General features: G+C 39.1%; 1 protein-coding gene across 6 annotated transcripts in view; it reads right to left on the reverse strand.

The window, feature by feature from the left end:
- LOC138104440 (semaphorin-3D-like) overlaps positions 1 to 13710 on the reverse strand; it is a 36349-nt gene that overhangs the window by 4407 nt on the left and 18232 nt on the right. For 2 of the 6 annotated variants that reach the window (XM_069003731.1, XM_069003732.1), the window contains 3 exons: positions 12569 to 12729; positions 4068 to 4130; positions 2302 to 2421 (listed from right to left, as the gene is read on the reverse strand). In XM_069003731.1, the coding sequence (XP_068859832.1) occupies positions 2302 to 2421; positions 4068 to 4130; positions 12569 to 12729 (344 nt within the window). The other 4 variants (XR_011148081.1, XR_011148080.1, XR_011148082.1 and 1 more) reach the window with 4 other exon arrangements.

Here is a 13710-nt window from a genome sequence, read left to right on the forward strand (position 1 = left end):
TCCTGGAGAGGTTGCTAATTACCAGACATTCATTATCTGTTCTTATAACCCAGAGATTTAAATTGAAAAAAAAAAACCAAATTAAAAAGGGGAGGGACGGAAGAATGAAAAAATACTAAGAGAATGGATCTGCACTAAAAGTGCTTTGACTTATCCTGTAGGACTCCTGGCTTCAGTTCCTACAAGGAGACATTTTCAACTGCCTGTCAAATTCACATCACTGGGCCTATCCTCAGCACCCTCCAGCCTTGTCACATTTATATGGAGAGGTGGTGGAAGGATGGTGGCTGAAAGGTGTTTGGGGCTCCAAGAAGGAAAGGGAAAATATGCCTGATGCCATTCAAGGCTGATAACTCAGTAGGAGGCTGTAGAAGAGCTTCTCTGTCAGAAGAGGCAGGAGCAGTGCTGAACACTGCCCAACCTACCACTGCAGCTGAGCAAGCAGGAGGAATGTGGGAGAGGCAGGACTGGGAGACAGTGAGGGGATTAGGAAACACGATGCCAGGATTCTTCTTCCATTTCCTTTCTAAGGTAATTGGTCCTGTCTAACTGAGACAGACCCCTTGTCTAGACTGGCTGCCGGACTGAACAGTCAGACCAAATCCATAATTTCATAAGGTCTGGTGAAAACAACCTTCACAAATGAAGTAGTTGAAATGAAGTAGGGCAATGGTAGAGTGAATAAGGAATCTTGCTAATGAGCCAGAGGTAAACCAGAGCCTTACTTACACTCTTGCTGAGAGCTGTTCTGTTCCATTCAGCTGTGTATTTGATCATTCAGCTAAGAAACCAGCATGATACAAGGGATCTAAAATTTCAGTTGCTTCAACCGGAATATCTAAAGTAGCAAAGCAAAGAAGCCAACAAATTATTTCATTGTAAGCCAAATTATACAGGATATACCAGACAATACCAGGAGCATTAATGGTTTATTAGGGAAAGAACACCACCAAGTAGATCTCTCATAGCTTCAGTTTTCTGTTGCATAGGCAGCCCCTCTGGGTTGGTCATCCAACACACAGATTGGGGGGTACATAATTATGGGTCTCAGTCTGGGCAAGCTTAATCACTTTTTTTTCCATGAGGACCTTCCCTCGATTCCATGTGTCAGTGATAGAACAAGGGGGACTGGCTTTTAATGAAATATGGTAGGTTTAGATAAGATAGCAGGAAGAAAATTGTTTCCTTTGAAGGTGGTGAGGCCCCGGCACAGATTGCCCAAAGAAGCTGTGGATGCCCCATCCCTGGAAGTGTTCAAGGCCAGGCTAGATGGGGCTTTGAGTAACCTGGTCTAGTGGAAGGCATCCCTGTCCATGGTAGGGAGGTTGAAACGAGATAATTTTTAAGGGCCCTTTCAACCCAAACCATTCTATAATTCTATTATTCTGTTTCAGGTTATTGCATTTATTAACTTTAAACCTCATTTCCTATATTCCTATAGAATTTCACCAAGCCCTGAAGAAAAGAGAAAGCTATTTCTATAGCAGCATAGGAAGCCTGCACCACAGGCAAGCAGAGGGACAGGTCACACACATCTCAACATTGTCTGAGAACAGTATCAGTGGGATAAATACAGCCAAGGTGTGATACATATAGGAGTTAAAAAGAGACTTGTGTACTAAGTGGCTGCTTGACACAACACTAAAATTCTTCTGTTGTGGGGGTTAGGTCTCAAACATTTACCACTTAGGATAGTGATTTCTTTGTCACCAGTAAATGAAGACCAGTCAGCTGCTAACTTCAGCTCAGGAATATGCCACTAGTGATGGAGGACATCCAAGACCTGCTTGGTGACCAGACTGCAACACACTGCAAAGTCCTGAGATGCTGTCTCTGGACTCAGGCTTAGAGAACCTTTTCAAAGTGTTTATTACTCTCACGCACAAGGCACAGGAAACCCTCTGCGGTATATGTACATTAAAGACAGAACCACAAGTTTCATCTTGAACTCTGAATGTGTGTGCGCAAGGAAAGTATGTGCAGAAATGACTTACTAGAAAGGAAGACATCTGGGTCAGATGTTCTCTTCACTTAGTTAATCACATGGAAGTGTCATTCTGAAGAACTTTGTGTATTAAGCCTGAGGAAAAGTGCTTTGTTCAAAAGCGATATGCACATAGCAAATGTGAGAACAAGAGTTCCCGTCTGACCCACAGAATCCACCACTTACCCTGTTATTTATGCAAGCTGCTGTCAGGTCATTTTTTACACACTCACATAGTATTTTCCAATCTATGATGAATGCTACACAAGATGAGGGCTATTCCTTGACATGTCAGACTAGTGAGAAAGTTAAATTACCTCTTTGTGAGTTCCAAGCTCAATGTATCCACAGAGAGGGTGAAACGCTCCTGTGCCACAGACATAAACATGGGTCCAGTTGTACGGCTGAAGAACTCGGATAAAATTGGCACACTCTGTCTGTTGGGAAAAGAAAGATAAAGGTTACTTTTCATGTTTATTCTTCTCTTTCACATTATACATAGAATATAAGTTACAGCCATATAAGCTTATATAAGTTACAGCCATAGCATTGGTGTATTTAAACTCAGAACTACTGTAGCAGAAACTGTTTACAAGTAGTTCAAACCTGTTAGGACTATAACTTGACAGTGGCTATCTACCAGGCAGTTCATCAATCAGACTTGCAAACCTAATTCTGCTGTATGCTTACAGCCACGAGAAACTGTCTGCTCACACCACGGTTCGGAGGGAATCTGTTCAGCCAGTGTTGTAGCAAACACCACCCGTCAACAATTGGGCAGAGGTCGCAGAGCCACTGGGTTTGTCTGGCTACCAGTCTTCCTGCCTTTGCTCCCAGCTCAGGGTACTGCACATGCTTTAATACCAAAGATCACATGATTAAAGCGACTGCGGTGGGCTGAAAGGCTTCAACACACTTCCAAGGGCATGCTTTGTCTCTGCACCAACCACATCTTACTGGTGACTTTTATTTGGTCATTTCTGAGTCCAGTGGGACATCCTGGCTCTAGCTGGGCTTGCTCCATGTTGTTGTTGTTGGTAAGTAGCACAGGCATGCTTGCAAGGATGATACATGGGGCTGGGGGAAAAGCCTTGATTTAGCCTTGCCCAGAACGAAATGAACACAAAAACACATAACAGATACTTCAGAGGGAACACACAGGATTTGTTCATATGTTCAAGCCATCACCCTGCATCTAAGTGAGAGTCCGAAACAACTATTTCCCTCTCAGGACCTTCTCCTTTTTCTCTTAGTGTAGAAATAGACCAGCACAAATCTTCCACATGCACCAGTATCAGAATATTTCCAATGCTCAGCATTGTTTAGGTTCTGACTGCTGTAAAGGTAAGGGTAGTAACAAGTTAGAATAAAAAGCTAAACTCTTCAGGCAGAGAGCTGAGAGCATTTTGAGCTGGAAGATACCTTGGTAACCGACATGCTGGAGATTTTTTTTGGAGAGAAAAGGAAGAAATTTTATTTTACAGCCAGGAAATGTTTACATTTAGAGTGGGCTCTAGACACATGACGTAATCTGTGCTGCACAAAACATATAAAAGTTGTATTGTGTACACGTATGTACCTTAAATATACTTCCTAAAGAAGATTTGTGGTTTCTGGCAAAAGCCATTGAGTCTGAGATTTTTTTTTAAACCCCAACTGCAGCTGTCTGCAAATTAAGTTGATTTGTACACTGCTCTACTACTGTTTCTTTAATGAATTATAATGAAGTTAAATTCAGGATACACCCAAGAAAAAAAGAAGCATTTTAATGTGAGAAAAGAGGATTCCAGGGAAATACTGCCTGGTATACATTTTTGAGGAAACGCCATTCATCTCTCAGCTGCATTTATTACACAAAAGAACAACATATCATGATTGATGCCTGCAAGATTGAATTTTTTTAAGTATTAATATTTAAAAACCAACAGAAATGTAACTTTGTTTTTCAATTAAGAAAAAACACTTAGGACATTAGTTCAGAAGAAGTGTAACAAGAGCTTACTAAAGCATTTTTTGCATTTAATAAAAAATACATAGATATGCATAATCCTCAGCCATAATAAAAAACATACATCATACTTACATGGGCATCTTTCCCAGCTAATTTGCATAATTCTACCTTTTCTTTTGCTGCAGGCCAGTAAATCTGTAATAGAGTTAAAACAAGACAAAGATGATGAAGATTATACACTGTCCTGTGACTGTAGATTATTCCAGGAATAAACAGTTAAAACAGATTTATGCATGTTGAAGGACCTTGCATGTAAATTGAAATGAACATGACTTCAAGTACAAGATCCCATTACAAAAAGTTAAGAGGCTTTAAATCAACCCCCCTGATTCTTGTTTATTTCTTCATTGGCTACATGTACTTTTAAAAAGCATTCAGTTAATCTGGCCGGGGCACCTTGTCACCATTATGTGTTTCTCTCAAAGTTATGATGAGCCAAATCATCTGGAAACTAAACTGATTGCAAAGCCAGGCAAATTACATTTGTAAGAATTTGGTCCAGTGGACTTGGCAGAACTGTTATAAAAAAAACACTTAGCTCTTTCTGCCAATTTTCAAATGAAAATAATTAGGTTCAAAAAACTAAGGACAGCTGAAGGGAAATTTGTAGAACAAAAAGTACATTTGGCAGGAATCAACAGTGCATGGTTTAAAAACATCAACATTAACTGAGTTTACTGAGAAAATGACACAGAAGTTTAGAGAAGAACTGTGGACCTTAGATAATTGCCAGTATATATTGATACTGTTTCTCTTTCTTTTTTAATCTGCCCTGCAGAATTCTACAAAATAGGTTTTGATGTAGATAAATCCAGATGACAACATACTATCAGTTACTGTAATCCAAATTGTGATGGTGAAGAAATGTCAGTGAACAACAGTGCAGGTTCTGCCTCACTGATTTCAATTAAGCAGTCAAAACTGGATATGATTGAGTACATCTGATTCTATTAAATTTAAAATAGAAGCTAAATACAGATTCTTCTCGAATCACTGTGTTAAATATGGATATTTTGTACTTCTAATTTTGACAAGAAAAAGCAATTGTTATTTCTCATGACTAGTAATAAAAACACCACAAATCACACTACTTTTTAAGCAAATATTGATTAGTAAATTGCCTGAAGTCCCAGGCACCAGTCAGCAGGTCATTAGTAGTCACAAATGCTTTATAGTAGTCTCCAGTCATGCTTTACAAAATCTTAAATAGCAAATGTATAGGAATGAAGAATTATTATAATATGCACTAGAAATAAAAACAACATCAAGGAAGGACGCACAACTCAGTGGCATGCAAGAGGAGTTGACTGCTGTCATATTCCCCTTCACCCAGCTGTTGGCACCTTACTGGAAGTGGCTTGACATACCCAGGCTCAGTCCCACACAGGTAAGGAAAGCAAAAAGCAAGTGGCCTCCCTCAAGTACCTTTATCACTTTCCAAAACCTACAGTCACTGTTTCTCTCAATCTGGAAACAGTCTGGATTTTACTTCTTTCTCTTTCCTTCCCAGTGAAAATGGATGTATTGGATTTCTGCAAGGAAATTAATTTCCTCTCAAGTGAACTCCGTTACCTTCCTGATAAAAAAACCTCTTAGCAGAGACAATGTAGTTTAAGTTACTTAAACCTTAACCCTCTGCAACAATATTTACATGGAGTCAGAGATAAGACAGTGTAACAGCATTGCAGCACTGGAGCACAAATTTGCTTTCCCAGAGCATTTTCTCGGAAAGATCTGGTCAAAGCACCCAGGTATGGAAATGCAATCAGCCATCCCAGGGATGTGTGGATGGCACAGAGCACAGTGCCAGGAAGCACAGAGGAAAGTACTGGAAACATCATGAAGGGCTGAAGGTAGGTCCAGTCTGGTCTCCACTGCAACACAGAGAAGTTTAAGAAGAAAAGCTGATGAAAAGCGACCCGTGAAGAAAAGCTGATGAAAAGGAACAGATAGAGGAACGTAAGATCATGGATCTCCAAATACATTTGGCCACGGAGATTTGTCTGAGATCTGATCCTCAGTTTTCTTGTACATAAACTTTATGCCCAAGATCCCTGAATCACTTACAGGAAAGCCTCGAGGTCTTCAAGGGGTTTGGGAGATTTTTGGCCAAAGTTTAGTTATCCAATGAGGTAGACAAGATGTCCCTTTGTAGGCTTTTGAAAATGCCCACCTGTCCTTGCCAACTACACAGAAGAACTGGAGGAGTTAAAAACAGAGACATCTGCTTCAAGGCTTCAGAAGTGTTAATGGACTTGAGTTACCCTCAAATCTTCTACAGATTCGTTCATGGGAATCAGTGTTTGTCCTACAAGGCTGAAATACACACATCCCCCCTTCTATGATAATTGACCACAGACAATTATTATTTAAAAAATCAATTGTTTTACTCTCTAGTTACTCAACAGCCTCAGTATTTAGCATTATATAAGGCCACATTAGACAATGAAAAGTGAAGCTAAGTGATTTAACTTGAAAATCAATTTGCAATTATATATGGGGGAGTAAAAGTGCTATTTATTAGCTTACCATATGAGAAATGAGAGATTCCCAGAAACTGTCAGTTCTAAATCGTAATAGATCAAGAAAATTGCATCATTTGATGAGTTGCATCATAAAAATTGCATAAAATAATGAGTTGATGTGCTGAGCAAAAAAGCATGAACTTCATTTTTTATTACAGGACATGCTGTGTAACAGTGCCACAAGCCTGGTTCCCTCAAACACTGGCACAAGCAACATTATACATGTGTACTGACTTTTCTGTAGGGGGTGAAATTAAATTGTACCATTATATTTTATTCCAATGTGTTACTTAGTTTCGCAATATGCCAAAAAAGTAAGACTGGAGGCTCCTGTAGTTTCTTTCAGATTTAAAATCATTTAGCTTGTAAATGGTTTGAAGCTTTGAAGTTCTTTTTTTTTTTTTTTTTTTTCTATTTATATGCTTTATTCACAATGGTAACATCTTATTAACAAATTCTCTTTTATTCCCAAATTTCTCAATAAGTAAAAACCTCAAGGAATGGAAAAAAACCCCCAGATAGCCAGGCCTTATATATTAAAGGTGACAACAACATTGACTTGTAAAGTTACAATAATTTTGTGTTACAATCAGTACAAATTATATACTTAATATACTTTATAGTTGTATGTATCTGAAATGTCTGGAGAAATCTTAGAATAGCTAAGTGGAGTTACTGAATTTAAGGCAAGAATGCAACTAGTTGGAATATGTGAACTGTATACTTAAACAGGATTCTTTTCTTTTCTTAATCTTCGGTTTATTTTCCTTTTAAAATAACCATATCAAAATTCCAAAGGTCAGCTACTGTCATGATTTCTAGATTTTATCTTCTATTGCCCAATTAAAAGAAAAAAAACAACCTCACCATTAATTTTAAATCATTCTTCAAATATTTTCTTAAATTTAGGAATGGGAAAGAAATTAAATTCTCCTAATAAATGGAAGTTAATAAACTCTTTTCTATCAGAGAGAAAGAAAACCTCCCAGGAGTACAAAATTAAGCAGTACATAAGTGTAGGACAGATAAGGTATCACTTTAAAGGGTAGCTGGAAATTGATTTCTGATTAAAACAAAACATTTAAAACCACAGAGGTCTTTTCCAGATCAGGAGCAGTGAATTTCTAAAAGTAACATTTTCCCTTCCTCCAAATATGCATTTTACTATAAGAAAGGAATGAAAAAGGAAGTAATTTTTTTTAATACATTATTTATATATAAATAAATTGGTATGTGAATGCTATATATATATATATATATATATATGTATGTATGTATGTATATATAAAAATAATATCTGGATCCACCACTAAGAGCCAAATTTCAGCTGCCATCTGTCATGAATTAATAATACTGGTATTTTACTCATTTTCATGTATGCATCTTTCTCTATCAGATTTTGTTCCTAGCCTAACACTTAAGATTATAAATCTTCAGGAGAAGGGGTGCTCAAAGATAAAACAGTGAAATCTGATTACAAAAAAATGTGTGAAAGTACAGCTTTTTCAAGAATCACTTCTAATTAGGCTACTAAATCTAGGATGGTGCAGAACTTTACAAAATGAGTGGAAAATGCTATCTATTGTCACAATACAAAAGAGGAAGATCACAAGCTATCTAAACAATTTAGAAGCCCACTGGGTCTTTTTTCATCTGTTTTTAAGGTTTCAGAACAAGTTTTTAGTTAGGGAAGAAATAATACAAGTTTCCAATGAAAACGGAGTGTGGCAGAGAAGACAACAGAACTTGGTAAACAGCCACTATCCCACTCTAATATTGTACTTTTCTTAAATAACCTAGCTGAATTACATTAAGGTGGTAGAGCTGCTCTTCATCAGGGCTCCATTTAAGTATTCACTACATTGTCACACGGAAACTGATTAGCTCAGCTGCCAAAAACAGGCATTAGTACAAGAAAAAAAAATGGTCTGATAAGTAAAGAACTTGAGGTACAAAGTTACTCGTGCAGTTCCCCAAGAAACAGTGTCAGAGCTCATCCTATTTCATGCACCCTTCAGTAGCTTTGGTAAAAACCCAGAACTCTCCAACAACCCCTGCAGATGACACAAGGTTGGGAAGCATCACTAAAACAAAAGAAGTTAAATTATGCAGGAATAATCAAAGGGCTCTGAAGACCAGAATTATCAACAGCCAGAGGAAATGGGTATAAACTGCTAATAAATAAATATAAATAATAGATTGTAGATTTGAACAAAAATCAAATCTGAAACATCGGCGTAACAAGGATCTGTTCCACAGCAACAACATTCCTAAAGAAGTTGCATGAAGTATCCCAAAGGGCCGCTTACAACAGATGATGATTTGGGACCCTGAGCCAGTGCACGCTGGGACAGATGAAAACAACTTGTTCCAAAGCTGCTGCTGGGGATCTGACATGTTTATCTATTTGGCCCACATGGGGCTGTGTCTTCTAGCACCGACAGCTCCTGCAGGTTGGCAGCTTTTCAAAAGCTTGTCAGGCCTTGACAGCATTCCTATTCCTGCGGAGCTGGGCGGGTCGCGCTGCAGATCACACCGTGATGATCGCGCTGACGTGTAACCCCGCGGGCACTGTTAGCACAGCCACAGAAAGGGGCACCATTGCTTTGCAGCTATTTACCCACTGTTTACCCAGCTGACAACATTTTGTATTTCGTATTTATTTAGCGCAAGGAGTAAAATAGAAAAGGCTTTTGCAAACTCACAAGAAACTTCGATGTACTGACGTCATGTTTCCAGCAGGATCCCAGAGGTTGGTGCTCCTATAGAATTTCTTTGCCAGCTTTCCAGCCTCTCATGCTATTAAGCATCTCTCCGTTTTACACTGCACTTCTGGTGGTAATGGCACAGAGGCCTTCAGTAGAACTACTTTCCTTTGCTGACCATCTTTATTTTACTCACAGGAAGAAATCACAATTTTTCCAGTTTGCAAATAGCTTGCAGAATTTGTCAGGGACACTTCATAATGCCATTCCTGCAACAGGAGCTAATGGCTTCTGTACAGGAAAACTTCAGAGAAAATACATCCCTGTTACAGAAAGAAGATTATCCATTGCTATATTTTATATATTTATTGACTATAATCACTTTCGCTTTCTGCATTCATCTGTCATTCTGGAGGACTTGCTCATTACACTGTGGTACTTGCTGTTGTTTTATAATGAGGTTTACAAGCACTGGAAACCAGACAGATTTTTTTTCAAGCTGCCAGCTAAGGAAATTTTCAACCTATTACACAATACATTTCATAAAAACTACAATGATTTAAGAAATTCTGACTCCAGCAGAACTACTGATTTATTTCATCAGGAAAAATACACCAGGAAATAAAGCTATAACTTAATATATGGAAGTCAAATTAACTAATTTAGGTAAATTAATAGGTTTTAAAAAGGAAGTTATTAAATTATATATATGTATACATTAGAGAAGGGAGCAGGATACAATGCTTTGGATCCTTCTTTGCCAGAAATGTCTTAATAGAGAGCATTAGACTCTAAAATATAATCTTGCCAAGTAATTATATCTACACATGAGAATAAATTGTTGGGGATCCTGACTTAGCTTTTGGAGGTATCAGTAGCTCCTAACAAAACAAATATCTGAAATTGAGAGCTTTATCAAAGTAAGAAGTTCATGTTCAGCTTTGTTTTAAAGAACGGAAACCCCAAACTATGCACAATCTTGCACTGCAGTCTCAAAGCTGTTATGCCTCTCTCGCCCCATCAGCGTGCTTTTAACACTCCTTCCACAAAGTCCACAAATGAACACATCATTTATCGGCAGAAACTTAATATTCTAATCAATTTCTACTCGTTTTAGTAGCTGTATGTAAGCAGATCATTTTTTCCAGATGACTCGTACTCCAGAGGAGTACAAAGGACACACTTCAGACCCTTGTAGTCCCAACATGTGTGGTTTCCCCACACTGGGAAGGCCTGGAAGTGAGCCGCCTGGCCCAGTGCCAACCCAGACCACGCTCAGTCTAAACACAGCACCGGCAAGTGCTACTTTCTGACACTTCACTGCTACTGTAGAGTATCCTTTAGCTTCCTCCTCAGGGGCTGAGATTTTATACACAGCTCCTCACGCAACTTCCTTCATCTCATCCCTTCCCTCCACTGCAAGATTCAACCAGCCAAGCACAGTGGAATTAAAGAGAAACACTCATGTGACATTGCCTTGTGTTACCTGGGCATTTAAGCAAGAAGATACATTTATAAAGTTGTTGAATGCCCATGGAGACCTGGGAAATCAGCACACCAGGACGTTCTGCAAGGCTTCTCAGTCAGTTCTACCCATTTAAATATATTTTGCCTCAGTGCTTTTTTGTGAAAAGTTAAATATTATCTGAATAGTTAAACTATTATTTTACTACTAAAAGAAGTATTTGAACCTGCACACATATTTAGTCCAGATACGCAAGTGGTTAGGAATTTTATTCCCTCCTTTCTGGTTACCACAGATACGTAAGCATGCATTCTCTATTCATCTTAGGAAATCCAAATTTTCTTTCCAATACAAAGTAAGTCTTTTCTCTACCACATCTATACCAAATGGCACTGTCTGACTGCACATTAGTGCTCCTGGCTCCATCTGTGTTCTGCTCTTCTTGGAAAGCACAAGGTCCGTAATGAACAGCGCTGGTTTGGCCAAAGGGAAAATGTCACCAGCTTGGACTGAGGGGTGGCTCACACAGAGTGCTGCCACCTCCAGAAAGGTCTGGGCTCAGAAAGCCCCACTGAACATAATGGGAGGTGACAGCACTCAGCATCTCTCAGGAGGCAAGCAGAAGCCCACAGAAACAGAAGTCTGCTTTTCACACAAACAAAATCTGTCTTCTACAGAAAGCCTACACCAAAAATCAATTTGTGGTCTGAAAATTTGCAGTTGTGAGTAGTGCTGTTATTAATGCAATATCCTGGGAGGGGTAGTGGATTTTGAATCAATTACTGAGATGACAGAAGCAAGGTAAGTGCTTGATAAAGCATGCCAGGAAGAAATTTCCTGAAATACCCAGAATCTGAGTTTTACAGAAACTGCCATGTGCAGCATTGCTGAAGTCCAGATAAGGAACAAGATATTCAGACTGGTACTGTATCTCTTCTATACAATGACAGCAAGCGTTGCTCTCAAACGTGAGGGCAAAATAGTCTCTTGTTCCACCTGTTCAGCTCCTGCCTGCAATCACATTAATTCAGGGTCAGTTACCTCTTCAGAGCTGGCAGCAGTACGTAGTAATTTAAAACCACCCTCTGGTGCCTAAAGAAAATACCAAACACAGCTGAGAATTCAGATTTTCTTCCTATCTGGGACAAGCAGGAAACCAGCTTTCATGTGTTCCTGTTGCAAGCATCTGGTTTCCACTCATAGCAGTCAACTGTGCTTACAAAAGCTCCAGTTCACCATGTCTGCTAGAAATATCGAAGGCTAAATTGTCATCTTATTATCTCAAGTTAACACACTGTCACCGGGCACAGGCAAGGGACTACAGCAGATCCCAGTGGAAGCTTTTCCTAAAACTAGTCATTCTAGATATTAACCAAAATGTTAAAATTGCCACTTTTATTTTACTATGATTTAAACCATCCAAATTGCCTCTGCTCTGTTCAGTATTAGAGTAAAGTAATCCCAGGGATGCCAGGAAGCAATGAAAGAGCTGTCTTCAGTTATTTCCTTCCAAATGCTTTGAAATGAGGAGGGTAACCATGACCAGAGGAATTGAGAAGTGAACACTCTGAGCTGCATTTTTCCTGTCTGCTGATATTTTGATGCTATTTTCATGCACTGCAGGGCTCTTCCACACAGCTGATCTCTTGCAGGTCATCAGTCACAAAGGACATCAATCAGCACAAGAAACTCAATTGATTAAAGATAATCCGTATAACTACGGCAGGTGAGATGATCAAATCTTGGTAAATTTCATTGCACAACGAATCTGCAGTTACCCAGAGAAGAAAGAAAGAAAGAAAAACACAAAACCAACCAAACAAAAAGAATTTAACAAAATTTAACTTAGGAGATAAACTCCGTGGAAAAGGCACTGACCTTTTTTACATTTTTGTTTACATCAACCAAGTTGAGCAGGAAGATGTGGTCCTTTGCCCCGACTAGTAGCCGGCCCCTCTCCTCATCCGGCAGCAAGGTTCGAAAATCAAGCCCCTCTGCTGAGCCCAGGAATGGGATGCAGCTGTTTGAAAGCAGCAAGTCTGTGGGAAAACGAAGAAAATCTTTATAATCAAAATGTTTATATATGACTCATCAGTGTCTTTTATAAATACATGCAACCAGCATGGAGTGTACCAGGGAAATGAGTGCAGTCTCGGAGCATGTCTTTCCAGAGTCATAATACAATTCCTGTTAACTTCGGGTTCTCTGGGGTTTTTCTTACTTCCAAATTGGGCAATATTTACTTGCACAAAATATTTTTCTACATAAAATTTTCTTAACAAATTATCTGTAAGGCATAAAGGAATGAGAAATTCAACAGAAATTAGAAACCAAGAAAGACATATCTTTGCAAGATGTGTGCTATATCTTTCCTTCATCCCAAGAAAACGAATTCTGTTTATATCACCATACTCATGGATACACATGATCAAGGATCAATACCTCACCGTATTTGGTGCTCCAGATATAAAGCAGCGAAGAAGGTCAATGCCAGCCAAGAATAATTAGGAGCAGGAAACAGTGGGTAGGAACATTTGAAGATCATCCAGTTCAACTCCCTCACTATGAGGAGGAACATCTTTCACTGGACCAGCTCGCTCAAAGTCCCACCTAACACAGCCTTGAACGCTTCCAGGGATGGGGCATCTGCAACTTCTCCGGGCAACCTGTACCAGTTTCTCACCATTCTCATCATAAAAAATGTCTTTCTTCTATCCAGTTTCTATCCACTCTCTTTTAGTTCAAAACTATTGCCCCTTGTCCTGTCCCTAAAGGCTTTGGTTAAAAAGTCCTTTTTTCCTTTTTTACATCTTTTTCACAAGCCCCTTTTATATATTGAAAAGTTGCAATAAGGTCTCCTCAGAGCTTTCTTTTCTCCAGGCTGAACAACCCCAAACCTCTCAGCCTGTCTTCATACGGAAGGTGTTACAGCCCTCTGATCATTTTCAGGGCTCTTCCTTCCAAGGTCCATGTCTTTCTTGAACTGGGTGCCCCAGAACTGCATGTAGGACTGTAGGTAA

Source organism: Aphelocoma coerulescens, chromosome 1A, assembly GCF_041296385.1.
Source record: "Aphelocoma coerulescens isolate FSJ_1873_10779 chromosome 1A, UR_Acoe_1.0, whole genome shotgun sequence".
Lineage (NCBI taxonomy): Eukaryota > Metazoa > Chordata > Aves > Passeriformes > Corvidae > Aphelocoma > Aphelocoma coerulescens.